This window comes from Sitophilus oryzae, unplaced genomic scaffold (genome assembly GCF_002938485.1).
Source record: "Sitophilus oryzae breed Bouriz unplaced genomic scaffold, Soryzae_2.0 scaffold_1111_pilon_pilon, whole genome shotgun sequence".
Lineage (NCBI taxonomy): Eukaryota > Metazoa > Arthropoda > Insecta > Coleoptera > Curculionidae > Sitophilus > Sitophilus oryzae.
In genome coordinates this window covers 3,675,576-3,695,482 of record NW_022145740.1, presented here as the reverse complement: position 1 = coordinate 3,695,482, position 19,907 = coordinate 3,675,576, and the positions used below count along the sequence as shown (strand labels likewise).

The 19,907-nt window shown below is 30.9% G+C and overlaps 1 protein-coding gene across 10 annotated transcripts in view; it reads right to left on the bottom strand.

Annotated features, from left to right (window-relative positions):
- Positions 1–19,907, bottom strand: part of LOC115882167 (MAP kinase-activating death domain protein) — a 121,683-nt gene that overhangs the window by 40,937 nt on the left and 60,839 nt on the right. For 6 of the 10 annotated variants that reach the window (XM_030900051.1, XM_030900059.1, XM_030900077.1 and 3 more), the window contains exons 5-12: positions 15,582–15,716; positions 15,410–15,525; positions 12,960–13,141; positions 9,107–9,177; positions 6,189–6,303; positions 5,360–5,392; positions 2,108–2,199; positions 582–774 (exon numbers count right to left, since the gene is read on the bottom strand). In XM_030900051.1, coding sequence (XP_030755911.1) covers positions 582–774; positions 2,108–2,199; positions 5,360–5,392; positions 6,189–6,303; positions 9,107–9,177; positions 12,960–13,141; positions 15,410–15,525; positions 15,582–15,716 — 937 coding nt within the window. The remainder of the gene's footprint in view (positions 1–581; positions 775–2,107; positions 2,200–5,359; positions 5,393–6,188; positions 6,304–9,106; positions 9,178–12,959; positions 13,142–15,409; positions 15,526–15,581; positions 15,717–19,907) is intronic. The other 4 variants (XM_030900068.1, XM_030900126.1, XM_030900109.1 and 1 more) reach the window with 1 other exon arrangement.

Below are 19,907 nucleotides of genomic sequence, written 5' to 3'. Positions count from 1 at the left end.
TGATTTAAGTAAAAACAATCTTAGGATTGTCACGGGGTTTCTAACAGGACATTGCTTCCACGACGAACACCTCGGTAGGCTGAACCTGAGAAACAATGGCGAATATAGATTCTGTGGGGAAAATGGGGAAACACCAGAACACCCTATCACTGAGTGCGCCGAGACGACGACCGTTCGGGCCATGAACTCTGGTACATCTGATGTCGAGGATGGAGAGCTGGCCTCTGTGGAGCCATCTCAGACACTGGCTTTTGCTAAAGCCCTGAGACTGTATGATGAATTATAACTCGTTATAACTCAAGAAAGGGGAATACACAATAGAGATCTGTAAGGTTGCGCTGATTAAATCCGCTCCTAAACATTCTACATTCTACTAAATCGTTTTGAAGTTGCTGCAAACTTTTGTGTGTTTGAATGTTGTAAATAATGATAGTTAGTATGGATTCTAAAAGAAGATGGCCGAACAGGTCGTTTAACAATCATGGGGCACATTAGTTGATGGAGGAGATTGAACTACCGAAATCTTAAAGGGTAATTATTTTTTATATGGTAATATTATGAAAATAATGCACTTAACTTACCATTGCAACTCGCGTAGCTACGTCAACGGAATCCACATCGTTGCCATATATGAAAGGATTGAATCCTTGCTGAACTGTCGGCGAAAATATTCTAGGTGTAGCGGGTGGTAAAGGTGATTGTGGCGTCAATGAAAAACGTTGATTAGGTACAATCGGCGATACATCAGGTGTTTTAGATGGCGCCGAGGTAATTCTAAATTGATCAACAAATTTTAGTATGTACATTATATTCAAACATTCTACTGTCATATATCATGGAATTTATATTTCTCCTACACTAATTATTATAATTCAATAAGCGCGCTACCTCCTTACCTCGTACTATATCAATGTTTCCCAAATTTATATATAGCGCGACCCCTTTTGTTATCACAACCCCCTTTTGTTTACAACCTTAATATAATTACAGCCACAGATAAAATTAAGGAGTTTATAAAAAATCTTGATTTATCGTCGATGTCTCTTGGCAAAAAGCAGCATGATTCACTGAAGTGAATTCAGAAAAGTATGGAAGATGTATCCAATTCCAAACAAAGCTAAAAATTTTTGACGGCATGCCTGTCTTTGCTCAATTCTACTCAATAACGTGTTATTTCCCCAAAGAAAATAGTCACTTTAGTTGCAGATATAAAATGAAACCGTTTTTAGCCAATTCCTTCCACCATATGGAAATATCAATAAACATGAAAGGAAAACTTCAAATATCAACCAACAATTTAGATCAAAAGGATGCAGTAATAATGATATAGTTAGAAAATGAAGTGAAAAACTGTTAGTTTTTCATTAGTAACATCATATTTATGTAAGTTAAGTGTCTCGTCTGTGACCTATGACTGCTATTAAAACAATAGTGAAGCAGAGGGAGATGGCCGATTCTGCGCCAGCCACAAGGGCTAATAAACAAGAATAAGAAACAACCGCTTTAAAACAGAAATAAACCGATTTAAACGAGAAAAAAAACAGACCTGTTTTAATAATTTTAGCGGTTGTTTTCTTGTGTTGTTTCTTGTTTATTCTTGTTTGTTAGCCTGTTTTACATGTTCCTAGTTGATTTACGTCACTTCCAGCTCATAGCACGTTGTGGCTGGCGCAGAATCGTCCATCCCCTATACTTAGTGAGAAATATTCTAGTATATCAAAACGATATAATTGTGTATCTCATTTGGGATACTGCACGAAGCCTATATTTGATAGATTAGTTAAATGAAACAGGTGCATAGGTCTCACATTAACATTATAATATTTCACTTTATTTTTCTATTTTATTTCTACTGATTTGTTAATATCGAGTTTTATGTTTCGTTTTGGAATTGATCGTAAATTTTTATTTACGTCGTATCCTATATTAAGGTAATGTAAAATTAACGTATATTGAGTTAATGTAAAAAAATGTCGCAGTTTGGCTATCTAAATTAAAGCTATCTCTAGCATACTGTTCGTGACTAGGAAGTAAAATGGGTAAGCGGTAATTCAAATTGAAAATGGATCCAAAGCAGTCTCACCGAAACAATAAAATTATAACTTACCCCAGTGTATTCGGAGATGTCGAAAGGCTTTCTCTCCGTGATGGCTGGAGCTGAGCGTTATTACTGCTTGGCGTGGATAAACTAGAGATTGCCTAAATAATACACAAATATTAATAACATTTATTTCATGAAACAGTTTTACATCGAAAAAAGTCAATGCACTTTTAATATTTTCACTACGCAAAAACTAAAAATCAGTATGTAGCAGCTTTACGAAAAATAATAACTCTCTCAAAGATTTTCTACAAATAAACTGAATAAAAAAGAGATCAAAATAATGTTAATTTTCACAAAAATTTCTACATAACTGTTGTGTAAAATACCTACTCACAATATACTACGACCAATATAATCAATTTTTATCATTAAAGCTTCAGTTTGTACAAACTTAAAATATTACAAAATTAGATTGCAAAATTAAATAGGCCTACGTTAAATCTATTGTTACTTTTATCTAGCTTGTTTACTAAAATATAAAATAATGCATACATCTTTTTTTTAATATTAAATATCAATTATTTTTTAGTTCATTATGTGAATATAAAAATTGGCTATATAGAGACTAATAATATAAGACTAATAATCTTTGCAATATTATATTTTATGGATTTAAGATTGATTTTCACTATACATTCCGTTTCCGTCCCATATCTGTTCCCTATAATTTGATTACATTCACACCACGGGGATGTCACTTGTATGGGAAAACAGGCAACAGTCAAATTTAAACGTGCCAGGACCAACGACAAAGAAAGCAACATCTGCCAGGCATTAGCTTTGTTTGTCACTCACATTGCTTAAATCATGATACCGCGGCCATTTTGCCAACAAAGAAGCTGGCCGGGCTGTCCTGGCAAGTGATTTAAAACAATTTTGCTTTTTTACAATATTAAATTACCATTTGGATGTATTTAATGCGATTATTCAGTTAACTGGTAAGTCAGAAATTACACACAAATACTTTATTCGTAAATACAACTAAGATGTAAACGTATTTTTGTATTTTTAGATTTCAACTTTTGCAAAGACCCGCCGATAGAACTTGCCTGGCAGCGTACCTGTTTAACTAAACGTATTATTTCCTGATAATAATATCAAAACACGTAAGTACCTCTATAATTTATGATGAAAAATGATTTTGATTATGTTTTATATTATTTAAATACTTTCTAACCTCAAATAATAGTAAGATCCTTGTTTATATCGCACAGCCCGTTCAAAACTGTATTGTCTTCAAAAATTTTTTTCAAAACAAACCATTATTACAAAAACAATGCCCTTTTAATCTGACTTATACCTCAGAAGGATGCCAGTAAAATTTTATTAAATCAACATTATGTTATTTGGCCATTAATATGCAAAAAGGAGCATATTGCCTTAACTTAAATTTTTTTTTACTTCTCCTGACAATGTTCTCTATATTCTCTATTTTGAGTTAGTAAACTTTTGAACGGGATGTGCGATATATAAAATACATAATATATCCAAGGGTATGATGTGATAAAATTGTTTTTTGATGCATTTTTTGGTTGTTTATGCACGTTGGCTTGGTTTATGTTTTATTCAGCTTATATTTATTTGGTATAACAGTTTTTTTTGCCTTTGGAATGGCATGCATTGAGGCTAGATAGTGTTTCATTAGATCATTAAAGGAATTTAAATTAGCATATATTTTTTGTCATATTAGTGTGTTATCATGATACAGGTAGTTGTATCATAGTGCCTTATGCATGTTATTTACCTATTATATACTTATGTAATGTATTATCAGTAAATAGATGATAACATACTACTAAAATGTCTTTTTAATAGTATGTTTATCTTTCCAATTCACTAGTTATTTGCAAAATGTATTTTGAACTAATTTAAGTCATTAATTTTTCATCTTTCTTTTTCAGGTTCCGGGATATTCTTTTTCATTGTTAAAAAAATATATATATTTCAATATTATTGTAGTATAAATCGCAGTTCTAAAAAATAAATGATATTGTTTACTAATGTGTAATTTATTTACTATGAATTTTCTCTGAAAATAGTAAGTCTTTAATAATATCATTGATTTGCTGTGTAAAGTTAATAGACATATTTTTAATACATTAAATTATATTAAAGTAATAAAAAATATGTTTATTAACTTTAAACAGTAAGTCAGTGATACTTATAAAATTTTTTTTTTTAAATTTCCCCTCTTTTAAGCCCCGCCCCTCCAATTCCCCTCAATTTAGCTAGTACTGCCAGGCGACACCAGGTGGCGTCTGTTTCCATTTTTTAACATGAAGTTAGCATTTCTTTAATGTACCTATTCTCTGATTCACACTATTAAACGTAACCATGGAAACGATAAGGAAACGGGACGGATAATGTGCATTGTCCCATCTCTCTGGTCCCATTCATTAAACGTAAAGGAAACGGAAAGTAGTGGATATTGAAGGTATAGTGAGAAGCAACCTTAAATAATAAAATATAATATTGCCAAGGCTATTAGTCCTTAGCGTTTCTTGAAGACCCAGATTACTACAGAATACATTACAGAATAAAAATAATTACAAAGACATTGTAAAATTATAATGTAACATAAAATTAATTTTGAGTATACACGGTGCATGCAACACCATTTTTATTTATTTTTAGTGAAATATAACATATAACCTGTATATGTTAAATGTTATATACCTAAAACTAGTAGTTTTTGTAATATTTCAATATTTGCTTTAAAATCATATATACCCACTGCATAATACGACATAAACAATAGCAGAAATTAGATATATCGCAGATCACAGAATCGTTACTATTCCTTGCATACTGGCGAACTTTAGGCGTTTTTCACATGGTGCTGATTATTGTATTAAAAGAATTATATGGAATATAATCATAAACATACGTTTTATTTTTATGCCAATGTAGTAAGTATATCAATGAAAACAGTATATACCAAGTTGTTAACTGGACAGTTACTATATAGGAGAACAGAATGGTAACACTGCCTATTGAGAACGCATGCACTTATAGGGTTTTCTGCCGACTAGTCCTGTCGCGTCGTCTATCGACGAGCGGGCTGAGGTTGCCATATTTCAATCATAAAGCTCTTGCCGCGAGTAATAAACAAATTAATAACCTGTATATTAGTAAATTAATGAAAAATGGAATATAATATGTGTAAATCTAACATGTCCATATTTTATATTTTAGTAAAAGCAGCTATTCAATGTATATTCAATATAACAACAAAAAATGTGTGAAAATATTTACTCCAGTGCCAACTTGATCCATAAGCTGCATAGCCTTTACAAGGTAGAAAAATTTAAATTAGATAAAACCCATAAAAATTACCATTTTTCAAAGCGTCTTAAACTAAATATTAAGCTACTCCAATTTTAGAAATTAGAACATTTATATACAGGGTAGACAGTTTAACGAGTACTACTATTTGAATCTCCTAAACTGTAAGGAATACAAAGTAAGTTAAATGGAAAAGAAGTTGGGCGCTTATATTATTATCACCATTCTTGAAAAGAAATTCGGGTAAACTCGGATAATCCCTGAAATATCACTAAAAACAAAAAAAAATGAAACTCAGAAGTGCCTTTGTTTCATTAAATATCAAATCATCATTTGTTCTTCCATGGCAACTTGTTTATTACAATTAATTGAATTAACTAATTTTTTGCTATCAGTATGAAACGAGGTATGAAATCCAATAAGCGTCCATAAGAAAATCAAAAATTGATGGAGAAACACGAAAATCTAGTGACCTTAGTAAATTTTTGACACTTTTTTAAAAAGGTGTCAAACGTGTGTAAAAACTTATAGCTATCACTATTAAAACTTATTACAAGAGGAAACAGCTTTCCCGGCATTCTTTCTTTCTATTTAACAGATTTTGTATTCCTTATTATTTAGAAGATCCCAATAGTAAGAGTCGTAAAAGGTGATCACCCTGTATACTATAAATAGGCAACTTAAGTCTAAAATCAAAGGCATTTAGATATATTATAATGCATTTCACATACAGTTTTTTTATTTCTAAAATGGAGCGACAATTATAATATACCTACTGAAATAAAGTATAACTTCTTACCTGTTTTAAATGATTTTTTAATATTGTACCTTCCGGTTCTGGCAAAGGTGGAATTTCAATATTTGAAAGGAGTTTGTTGGAATCCAAATCAACTAGACATACATCATCTGGCAATCTGTAAAATGTATAATTTCTTATATTAATTATTCCTAAGATATTTAGTACAATTCAAATAGTAGGGAATTCATTGCATCATTTCCAAAATGTTTTAATTAGAAAAGACTGGTATAATTAGTACACTAGATAATCAAATTTATAAAGAACTATAACAATGTATTATTACTAATACAGGATAGCGCGGAGGCTCCAAGGAGAATGGTAGTTTGTATTGAAGTTAAATTTCGGGATCGTATGTATATTAATTGATATATCTATAAAGTTTATCTTATAGAGTTTATCTAGATTTTAGAAATAATAAGGATCTACTTTGTCTAGACGATCTACTACTAGATCTAGATGTCTTTATTTGTTTTCTTGATTACCAAAGAGCATTCGATAATATCAAGCATGATATACTTGTGGAACGACTACGGGAAATCGGGGTAGATGAGAAGGACCCATATGCAATCTTGCACGGATCATAAAACAACTATATTGGAACCAGACAGCGAAAATAAATGACACACTCTCGACCGAAACCTTTGAAGTAACCAAAGGAGTTTAAATATCTATTTATTGTAAAATAATTTCAACAATTTTTCAAGCTTTTCTTTTTCATTGGCTAGTATTTATTTTTTAAAAGATGCATACGTTTTTCTATACTTTGTGTGACAATCATTTGTTTCACAACAGAGCGTGGTAAATCATAGCCTGCAATATTATGACAAACAAACAAGAATGAAATATGGAATTAGTTAGTAGACGTGGAAGGTGTTCCGACTAAATAAAGAATATCTTATCATGTTTCAACTCTTGTTATTTTCAAGCTTTGTAGCATTTTCTTTTGCGCCGCGCAGATAAATGTAATTAAATTTACATTAATTATCTCTGGCACCATCTACTAGCTATTCATTTAATTATTCTTCGTTTCCTTAATAAAATGGAAGTAGACTGTTTCGGCCTTTATTATTGTTAGACATATTGTTTTGCATTTTTTGAGAAGTGCCACCAAAATGTATTTTCTTCGTTATGAGTGGATGATATTTGCATGGTAATTTTAAAATTATATTTTAAGAAGCAAATATTTTAGTATTTTTTGGAGTATGTTACGGGTGAAGAACAACAGTACGGTAGATTCCTGTAGTATATGATGATTACGTTTTATTTTGTAATATTGACTTCTAAATGTAAAATTTTGCTCAAAGCCAAACTCGATTAAATTATAGCAATATAATATATACAATATAGTCATTTTGATATGTTATTCTTATAATACCTGAATGAGTTAGGTTCCGTTATCTTTTTTATATATATTTTATATTATCGTTTGTAGCATGAATTGTTGAAATAATGGACATGAACACAATGACCTTAATATATTAGCAATTATCATCATCATCATCATCATTTTCAGCTTATTCAACCCTTTCTAATTATGTATATTTTTATACTCATATATTTATATACTTTCTTTGTAGTTGGGCCCGTTGCTATCTATTGTTGGCTATGCGAAAGAATAAGTATTCCATCCCATCCACTTTTCTTGTTTTAATTAGAATTGAATCTATAAAATATTTTTTTAACTGTCGAGGCTCTAAACTTTTACTACGTGTTTCTAAATTGGACTTAATACATATCAAAATGAGCCCAAAAATTAGATTATATATTTTAATATTTATTTATTATAAAATAATTTCAAAAATTTTCCAAGCATTTCTTTTTCATTGGCTAGTATGTTTTATAGAAAATGTATACATTTTTCTTTACTTTGGGTAACATTATTTGTTTCAGAACAAAGCGTCCTGAATCATAACCTGTAATATTATGACAAAAAAACAAGAATGAAATAGGAAATTTCTTAATAGACTTGGAAGGTGTTCCTACTCAATAAAGAATCGTTTATCACGTTATAACTCTTATTTCCAAGCTCTGTAGATTTTTCTTTTGTTCCGCGCACAGCACCACTCCTTTATCTTGTTCACTATTATATCTGAACATTGTACTTTTATATATTATATATATTTGTACCAAGTACTATATTCTTTTACAATGTGTGGTTGCAAAGCATCCATTTTATATTTTTTTCGGATAAATAAGCTTGTTATAAATGTTTTGAATACGAAGCGATCATGAAAAATGGACATGCTATTAAAATATTAGCAATCATCATCATCATTTTCAGATTATTCAACCATTTCCAATTATAGTGTAGCCTCCATCAGATATTTATATATATTATTTGTAGTTGGGCCCATTGTCGGCTATTGTTGGTTGTGCGGGCCCATGTTATCCTTGCTAATTTCCTGACTCTGTGGATGGCATCTATTACCTGGGCGCTTTCGTCGTATATAACAATATCAACACATATCTAATTTAGTTTGTTTAATGTGTTTTCCTAACTTAATAAACTTTAATTTCAGCATTCTATAAATAATTAGTCACAGTAATTAGTTATATATTTTGAACATTAGGCTTGTATCTGGAACCAATCTTGTATCTGGAACCAAACAACTCTGGCGACGATAGTAAAAATGACTGCCCTATTTGTAACACATTATCTAAAATGTAATTTTGAGATTAATATAAAATTTAATTGATGTAAGCTTATTTCGAATGATACGCTGAACTCCTTATAAAAATCAATCAAATGACAGTGTGTAAAGCAATTTTTTTATCATATACACCTTAAGTCTACTTAACCTAATACTTATTATAAAAAACGGTTTATAATATATTCTTAAATATTAATATAGATACTCTAAAAGAGTATAATTAATAAGGTAAAAAATTGTTCGCCCCCCCCCCATTAATGTACTTACTTAAAATTCTTCTTGTACATAAGAAAGCTAACAGGTAATCCAATAACAAACGGAGTTGGCGCTAACAGTAGCTGAAAACAAGATGTTAATATGTCGTTAAATATTTTTATTAACGTATCCACTAAATATATTACAAAGAATGTATCATAATTACTATGTTTTGTTTTTTTATTTATTTTTATTATCAATTTAGTATTTTCTGGCATGCCATTAAAACTATAATCAGTCATAGGTGTATATATCTTCATAATTAATGGTATATTTTTACTGCAAACCTTTAAAACTACAATAAAATATTATAGAATTAATTATATAGCGTGTTTCAAATAACATGTGATAAGATTCCTCACGTAAAAATAAGATTTATTTTTTATATACACATAGGTTTTTTTTTATCCACATTCTGCTTTATTTTGTAGCTACAGGGGGTTATACTCTTATTTTTTTAGAATTATTATGATTTTCTTCCAAGTGCTTTTAGTCATTAGACTGAAATTTTGAAGGTATAAGTTATTATAAGTGCTACTCATTTTAATACTAAAAAAGAGTTGACAGATTTACCAGGGCCGTGCATATGGGTTATCACTGAAATAATTTTTCTTCTCGTGCCAGCAAAAGATCGTGTGTAGGCCGTCTAATTCCGATTAAAAGTTGTACCTTGATAATTTATCTTTTTCGATCTCTTGATGAGTTAAACCTAATGCAATAATTAAATGCAATTTGTTAATCAGAATTAACAAAATTGAAATAAAAATCAAATTAATATCTTTTTTATTTAATCCAATTTATTATTAACTACAAACGCAAATTAACCAACTAAATACAGCCAGCAATAAAGTAGGTCACAAAATGCATTAAGCAAAAACTAAAGTTATGTACAACGAACTAGTAGATAGAAAAGACATTCTAATAAATAACATAAAACTGGAAATAGTAGAGGAATACGTATATTTGGGACAATTAATACACAGCTCGGGATCTCTACTAGCAGAAATCAACCGAAGAATTAAGTTAGCATGGAGTTCTTATGGAAGAAACTCAATCTTATTCTGTCTTCTATTCAAATCTAGAATGCCACTTTATATAAAGAAGAAAACATTCGACCAATAAATAAATAAATGCCTTTATTGTCAAAAAAATTTACAATTTGTAGACAAAGGTAAACTAAACAAACAAAAGACAATACAAAACATTATACAAATAACATTGTCAGTCTTATTGTTTTAAATAAACATTTATAAATGTTTACAATGTCAAAGAATAAAAATAAAAAAATAAGAATAACATTCAAAAATATTTAGTTAGTTTATGGTAAATATCAATGACCTCTAAATAAATTTATTTCGATGTCATTGGTAAATATAGCAATAGCAAACATTAGACCAGTGTTTACAAGATCAAATTCGATTATCAAAATATAAGTCATTTACGGCGTAGAAAGCCTTGTTTAGTAAATAAGATTTCAATGCTTTGCGAAATGAAGAAAATGATGTTATGGATTTGATTTCAAATGGCAGGTGATGGTGAATTTTTTTCGAGTTGTATAATATTGAACTTTTAACTAACTCTGAGCGTGGGGTAGGTACATAAAGATCTTGCTCCGCGTTCCTGAGTGGAGAAGTGTGAGATGGCCTTTCTTGAGAAGCTGATACATGCTTACGTATTAGGCGAACGGATTCAAATATAAATAAGGAAGGAAGAGTTAATATTTTTAATTTTTTAAAAAAGTCCTGGCAATGAGTTCTGCCTTTTAGTCCCAGTGAATATCGAACAGCTCTCTTTTGGAGCTAGAAAATGCGGTCAAATTGAGTCGCACAACACGTACCCCAGAATGGAAGGGCATATCTGAGGTGCGACTCAAAAAGTGCATAATAAACAGTTCTAGCCACTGACAAGTTAAGCTCCTTAGAAACAGATCTTAATGCAAAACAGGCAGATCTTAATTTTTTCGACTAAGCGTCGATATGCATGCCCATTTCAGAGAATTGTCTACAACAAGCCCTAAGAATTTTACAGATTTTACTACGTCAATGGTGGTGTTGTTGAGTACAAAAGGCTGCAGCGAGTTTTTATACGACAAAGCTATAGTTTTAGAAATGTTGAGACTCAGGAGGTTCGAATCGCACCAAGATTTAATGGTGATTAAGTCATTTGATATAATCCTATGAAGTACCGTGACGTCCTTGTTGCTCCAAGTGAAGGAAATCGTCCGCAAAAAGACATATTTTAACACTGATGTTTATGTTAGCAATGTCGTTAATAAAAAGAAGAAACAAAATAGGGCCTAGTACTGAGCCTCGTGGTACTCCACATTCTATCGGCTTGCTAGAAGACAACGTGGTATCCACCCTCACAAGTTGACTTAAACCATTCGAGAGATGTTTAATTTATTTTGTTATTACCAATGTGTACTACAAGTCCTGACCTATGCATGCAAAACCTGAACTCTTAAAACGGACATTATAAAAAAATGCAGGTCGCACAACACTCAATGGAACGAAATATGCTGAGAATAACCAAGAAAGACCGTAAAAGAATAGAGTGAATACCACAAAAGACAGATGTCATTTACAGAATCAAATACCTCAAGTGGCAATGGGCAGGACACCTGGCAAGAAGGATGGACAGCAGATGGACCACAAAAATTACAGCATGGTACCCACGAGGAATTAAGAGACCTATAAGAACACCAAACCTGAGATGGGACCATGATATTAGGAAATTAGCAGGGATAATTTTTGCATAACCGCATAACCAACAATAGACAACAATGAACCCATCTACAAAGAGAGTATCTAAATATATGAGGGAGGCTACACCATAATTGGAAATGGTTGAATAAGCTGAGAATGATGAATGATGAATGATGAATGATGAATGATAATAATTAATAAATTTTTCGAAAATTTATAACACTGATGTTTAGTACTACTACAGCAAATTGAAAAAAAAAATGGTACTTAAAATAATACTACTAGTAGATAGCAAAGGCATTCTAATAAATAACACAAAACTGGAAATAGTAGAAGAATACATATATTTTTGACAACTAATACACAGCTCGGGAACTTTACTACCAGAAATCAACCATTTTAACACCGATGTTCAGTGCTAATACAGCAAATGGAAAAAAATAGTATTAAAGATAATTACAAAAGACCATGCGTTATCCGCACCTATGCTAATGGGCCCTTGTTTTAATATATTTTATGAGGGATATATAAGTACTTATTTAACACTTAACGGCCAGTTAACGGCATTATTTTTTTTAATCTTTTTAGATTTGATTTAGGGCAGATTAATAAAGTTGCTTTTGTCTCATCAAGGAGATCGAAATCGACAAAATATCAAGAGACGGCTTTTAATCGGCATTAAACGGTCTACACAATTTTGGTAACGAGAAAAAAAAATCAGTAGCGCCTCATGTTTCATTTAGAAAAATATTCTAGTGTTAACCCATATGCACGTGCCTGGTAAATTTGTCGATAATTTTTTAGCGTTAAAATAAGTTAGAGTAATTTTACAATTTATAGTAATTTTTACACTTAAAAGTTTATTGGAATCGCTAAAAGCACTTGGAAGAAAAATATAAATAAATCGGAAAAAAATTAAGTCTTTAACTCCATATACGTAGTAAACAAAGTATAATCGGACATATATTGATATAAATTAATTCTGATTTTTAAGCAAGGACTCTCCCCACGAGAAATGGTACATGTTTTTTAAATACGCTATATTTTCAGATTCGTATATAAATATATAATTTTTGCAGGACAACCTAACAGCATAAATTAAAATCATAAATTAAAATCAAATATCTATTTTATTCTGAAACCAAAGTAAATTAAATTACCTGCTCAGCACAACTCATACAGGTCGGTAACAAAGGAATGACGGGAAACATATACTCTAAAGGATATATCATTGTTACAAAAGCCATCACAGACATGGAAAGGGCGTTGTAGTCTCGCGATTGGAATACAACCTTATTTTCCAGAAGTATTATCGTCAGCACTTTTAAACAAGTTTCAACACCTGAAAAATATAAATATATAATATTTATATAAAATATAAGGTTCATTATGTCATATAAAATAATAATTTATTTTATTTGGCATGCAATCACCGCGACCGGTACGAAAAACGGAAACCTTAAATTTTTTATGTATTTTAAAGTTTAATATATTGTGTTCTAGTGGGCAGATTGTGACAATTTTTTAAGCATTTTGTAGCTAAATTATTTAATTCTTTAGTATCTCTTTCTAAATTAAAAATGGAAGTTCGATCTGTCAATTATACGAGGGAAAACAAAATGTTGATATTTTGGTCAAAGTGTAAAACACCCTGTGGAATATTTTAACAAAGTTATATACGAAAAAACATTAGTGTCTTCTTCAAAAGCGAATATCTCCAAAAAAAAATAAAGCTATTAAGATGAATCAAAAAACAAACTATTGAGGAAAGATACACCTAGATGGTAAAGTGTATATTTTTAAGTTCCTTGCTTAGTTAACGTACTCCACAGGGTGTTCCAAAATATCAATATTTTTTTCCCTCGTATAATTGACAGATGGTAACTTTCATTTTTAATTTAGAAACAGACATTAAGAAGTCAAATAATATAGCTTCAAATTTTTTAAAATCGGTCTACTAGAGCACAATATACCGGGGGTATTTGACTTAGAGATAATAATGTATTATTTTATCTGTCAGGACTATTTCGGTCATAGACAATGTAAATAAATTTAGTGTTGAGAATAATAACTTTATAAAATATTATGTGGTTTAATAATTTGAGAAATTTATATTGTTCGATTAATCGTAGTGAACATTATGTGTGCTGTGATTAAATATAATTTTTTGGATATTAATATTCGACACTGTTTTTGTTATGACATAACACTGATGAAGGTTATAATGTTAGCCGAAATGTTTGTTTCTTTAAAACCAAATAAAGATACTTAAATCAAATGAAAACCTAGTCAGCGTTTCCTGAACCTAAAACCTAAGAAAATCAAACTTTAGGATAATAATATATTTTTGTAATATCTTTATATTATTTATTTTATTTATAGATATTCATTCATTCAGGCTCACCCTTATAATTGTTATATTTTTTTAGTTAAAAAACCGAGATCTTGTATTAGTATACGACATAAATCAGCATTGATTGACGTACTCAACTCGTTTCGATCACTTATTTCACCGAAAATGACAAGAACTTTTGATTTTTAAATGGTTTCCCTGTAGTTTTTTACTTAATTTTATAGAAAATGACTTTCTGTATTGAATGACATATCGTATGTCAACTTTTGACATTTTCGCTTAAAATATAATTTAAATTTCAATTTAGAGTGCCATGGCTATGTTCAAACTACTCATTTTTAATCAAGGAGCCTTGAAAAAATAGATTTGATTGCCTAATATTTTTGATGTCTGTTCCAAGCCGATTAAAAGATGCCCAAATCGTATTTTTAATCAAAACTTAATTTTTAAAATGCAAGAAAGGTTACGTTTTCTTATGTATAATTTGGTTCCACATACTTGGTATTTTGAGTGAAATTGTAGATATGAACAGGGCACTCTAACTAGATTTAAATTAAAGTACTTTTTTCTTATGCGAAAATGACAAAAGTTGATAAGAGATGTCATTCTTTTCTATAGAATATAGTAAAACAAATGCCGTGAGTACCATTTAAAAGTCAAAAGTTGTTATAATTTTTGTTAAAACAGGAAGTCCTGATTTATGTCATATACTAACATACTAAATCTCGTTTTTGTGTCTGAAAAAATAACAAAATTACAGAGGTGAGCCCCTTATGAAAGAGACCCGGTATATTTCATTAATAAAAAAATGTAACAAATTAATATTTAAATTATAGTTATTTTTTTATTTTATAACCCATTAATGCACAAGGGCGCGATTTTTAAATTCATTGTTGCCAACCATGGATATATTCGCTGCCGCCGTAACTGGAATTTAAATTTCGCGCTGGGGATTCAAGTGGTAGCTCTGCTGTAAAAAATGTCAAGTTGCGGCATTTATTTATTTATTTCCTAACATTGATTCGTCTTGACACTTTAGTTTTGTATTACGAGATTTTGTTTTAAATAAATACTGTTGTGATTCTTTAAGCTTGAAAATGTTTACTTTTACTTTATTAGCAGACCTAGCAGTCTAATGTGAAATTTTACACCACTACATAGTCAGTGTGTAAGATATTAAACATTGTTCAAGAAGATATTCTATTTCAGATAATTAATATTTTTTTAATACTCAAAAACACCTATTCTATTACTTACCTAATAATTCTAAAGGTAAATGTAACGGGAAGTCGACTAAACTAAATCTAGTGTGACTGGGTAAGGCAAAAATAAGAGGCTCGTATACGCTAGGAGATAGAACTTCTACCTCAATCCTAAAAATATATTATTTATCTCTGTTCCTTAGAGCAATGACTATAATAATAAATACTTAGTTTTTCCAGGGATAGGAACTGGGGCAGATAAAAGCTTCAAAATCCACGTCTCAATTTCTCTAACGTCATGAAGCACTATTGACGATGCTGCATCCCCAGCCTGGCCTGTTAGAACACTCCATACGCTATCTCTGAAATAAATTTAGTATATACATCAATTAGCTATACATCAATTAGCTGAAATTTTATTCTAAAAAACTGTATTTATAATTAATATTGAACGCAAAAAGGGACGAACTAAGTTTCTGAGTAGTAATTATTATCTCTTTATATAGAGGGTAATTCCCTTTCGATGGAAAGCGAGACCTTTAAGGAAATCAGAAAAGATTTTCATCGAATTTTGTGTGAGTTTTACGTTAGCCCTGTTTTATTGGTCTAAATTATTCTTAGTATTGCGGGGTTGCCACTTCATGCAAGAAGCACCTATAGTATATCAAACATTATACAACATGTATATTGTTACATTTGCATTGTTCTTAGCGGATAAACCAAGTATCGCAGACTTTTGAAGGTTTAAAAATAATTGGTCCTCCTAGACACCCAACTTTTACTTCTTGGCTCCAAGCACAAAACTACGATACAATAATTTTACCCACAGGCTGAACCGAAGATTACTAAATTAAACAGGTTGCCTCGTAACTTGATATTAGCCGCCATATTGCGCGTCATCGTGTGGTACTCGGCAGTTTTCAGCTTGTTTACAAATAATTTTACATTGTTTTGGCATTTGAGTGCATTATGGAACAGTTTTAGTGGAGATAATATATTTTTTTTTAAGTTTTAGTGTACTTAACGTAATAATTGATGAACTAGATAGTTTTTTAAAATTATTTATCCTTAGCAATAGAGATCATTCCGACCTATAGCAGCCCGCATAATGTTCAGTATTGTTTTTGCTAAGTGATGTATATGTATAATAAATTATTTCGACTTTTTTTTGTTGGGGAGGGAAAAAATCTTGCATAAGACACCCCGAAAGGGTAGTGCCGGATTCCTATCGGCTAAAAAAAACCTCCTCTGCCCTGCCACAGAACCGCATTGGAATCCGCTTTCGCATTTCTTCAATCCGGCCGTTGTCCTTAATCATCTTCTATCAGACTGCATCATCTGGGACTACTTCTATTTATTTTCCATAATATGTCTTATAATCATTGTAACTTTGTCCCAGGCATATTCCCCGCCAACTAAGCTATTTGCTACATTTCCTATGTTGAAAACTTTTGTTTTTACTTTTTTTGTATCTTGCAAATATTGACCTCTAATTTGATCCCATCTAAGGCATTCAAATAAAGTATGTTCTGCGTCATCTTCGGCATGACAATATATACACTGAGGTGTGGTCTTTTTTTTTCGAACAAACAGATATTTACCAAAGCACCCATGACCCGACAACGCTTGCGTTATATAGTAGTCTACTTCTCCGTAGCCTCTAGTAATCCACCTTTCAATGTTCGGGATAAGTTTATATGTCCATCTGCCATGTTTTCCATTTTCCCATTTATTTTGCCACTCAGTAATCACTTTACTTCGAGCTTCTTGCCTTAGCAACCCGCAGTAAGTTGCATGTCTTTCTTTTATTAGAAGCTCTATTGGAGGAATTCCAGCTACAACGCAAGCACCTTCACCAGATATTGTTCTGTATGCACAGCAAACTCTGATCAGTTGTTTTTTATTCTGCGTTATAGTATGCCATGCCGGTACTGCATACAGTAATTGCGAATGTACCACACTTGCCAGAATACGCCTTTTGGAGGGTTTGGGACCCCTGATATTCGGCATGAGACTAGTCAATGCCGATATCGTCTTCTGCGCTTTAACAACAGTTTTGTCAATATGTACCCCGAACGTCAGTTTTGAGTCCAGCCATACACCAAGATACTTAATGGCACTTCTTGGATCAACTAATGTTTGCTCTACATTAAAATATAGTCTCGCTATTTTTCGCTTCGTCGTTAGTAGAACTGCTTCAGTTTTATCAGGTGCAAGTTGAAGGTTTTGCCTCCTTATCCACTTTGTTACTCGCATTTGTCCTGTCCAAATTATTTCGACTAGGTTGCGATATTTTAACATGGTAAAAAGCTAAAACTATTTTTTTCGAATACAAATATTGCTTAAAAATGATAAATGTCAGCAAAATTAGTTAAAAATAAAATAAATATTTTATAGAAGAACAATTTAACTTTTTTAATTGTTAATATTATTAAACATTTTTTTAATAGTTATTTTAAATGCCCCAGCAGTTAACGTGATCGCGCTGTTAATAATTACTGTGATTTGTCCAAAGTTACGAAGCAACCTGTTTAATATAATAACTTTGGGCTGAACCAAATCAGAGTAACGCCAGTAATGGTGAACAAGAAGTGGTCTGAGCCAAAATGGGTGGTTGTAAATATCGTTAACTCACCAGCCCCACTGGTTAGAGAGTAACATATAAAAATTCTATAATTTATGGAATAGTTTAATTAAAAGGTTTTGAAAGTCTATTATCTTTAAATTAAAATTTTAACCTTCCCACAACAACCAAACCAAACAAACCCACAAAATGGCAAACTTTTACTAAGTATGGGCAAAGTTTACAAAATGAGTATTAATAAAATTAATCTGCCTTCAAATAAATATTTAATTTCTTATCGTTCGTATCAAATTTCACCCTTCTCTTTTTTCTGCGTAACAAATAATTTACTGAATTATTAAGGTACGTCTGAAGTTCGTTATTTATTTTGTTGAAACTTTCCCATCATAAAAGGGTAATTTTGTATTTTCGTAAAATATCTACAATATATTTCCAGGAAATTAATATTTTTGCTACTTGTAATTGCATTTTTTATTAATTTAATTCTCTTTAATAATACAGACTGTTCTGAATTACACAGACCATTTTTTAATGTTGGTTCGTCTTAAAACTGTTAGATCGTCTTAATAAACACAGTCGCCACAGTCTAAAATTAAAAGTTGTATACCCTAAATTAATATGTTGGGAATAATAGAACCAAAGTTTAGTGTTTTCTTAGATAGTATAGAGTACAGGAGTACAGGGTGGTCCATTTTCTCGTTTATGAGTAGAAATAAAAAGATAAGGTTATCACATCACTTTGCTAATTTTTTATGCAACTAAAGATGCTACACAGAGTTTTGTTCTAGCCCTCCTATTTCCTGAAATACAGGGCGAATTTGAAAATTTTGATTTTTTTCATTCCCTTGGTTATCCTCTAACTTATCGAAAAGGAGAAAACTGAGTTCTCTAGAGCCATTTACGTAGAATCCAGTGGTTAAATATTCCATGGGTATATTGATAATTAAGGTCTAAATTATAAGAAAATACATTTTCTACGAAAACTTGAAGAGATCGGTAAAAAATTGAATAATATAATTTGATAGACAATTCAATTGTGTATCTGATTCTCATGAAATATACAGGGTGTTCAATTTAAATTAAACAAGTTATTGCCGTTTAAAGCAAGTAATTATTTAAAATAATTTTTTAGTTATTCTAACACAAAATTTAGTAAATAGAAATACTTCAGTACAATACTTGGTTTTAAAAACTTAAATATGCCGAGAGAAATAAAGCATTAAAGTTATTACTGCATTTTGACAAAAATCTAAATATTCCAAAAACGGTAAGATTAAAATGCGGTAAACCTTAATCAAACTTACCTTTATTTTAATCGTAGGAACTAAAAATGTAATAATACACAGGGTGTTCCACTTAAAAAAATACAACTTTCATATTTTTTATTTATTTGGGACACTCTGTATCATGCAAAAATATTTTTAAATTGTAGCTCTCATAGTCCTTCAGCGAACCCAAAACTTACAATTTGTAAAAATCTAATCTTCTAGCTACAATACACCATGTCGTATGTGGTGAACAACCCTGTAAATATACTGAGCGTGGCGTGACATCATACAGCACGCTTGGCCATTTTTTTCAAAACGTTATATTTCCGGCAATATTCAAAGTACGAAAAAAAGAAGAAATAAGAAGAAAAAAAAGAAGAAGAAATAAGTGTCTCTATTTTCCATTGTCTATCAAAATTAATAATATTTTTTTAGGTTCTGTTCTCCATTCCTATCTGTGAGAAACCTTCAAATTTTTAGAAAAGTTGTTATTGCTTGTTCGATCCTGCATTTGATCTCCTGATCGCGATCCCACGTTTGGTTAACCATGCATCCCAAGTATTTAAATTGAGTGACCTATGACATGTGTAATGGCCTCTCCATTTAAGTAAATTCTGGTATTCGGAATGTTGTTTCTGCTAACAACCATCAATTTAGTTTTTCTAGTATTAATATTTAAACCCAGTCTTTGGCTTTCTTCA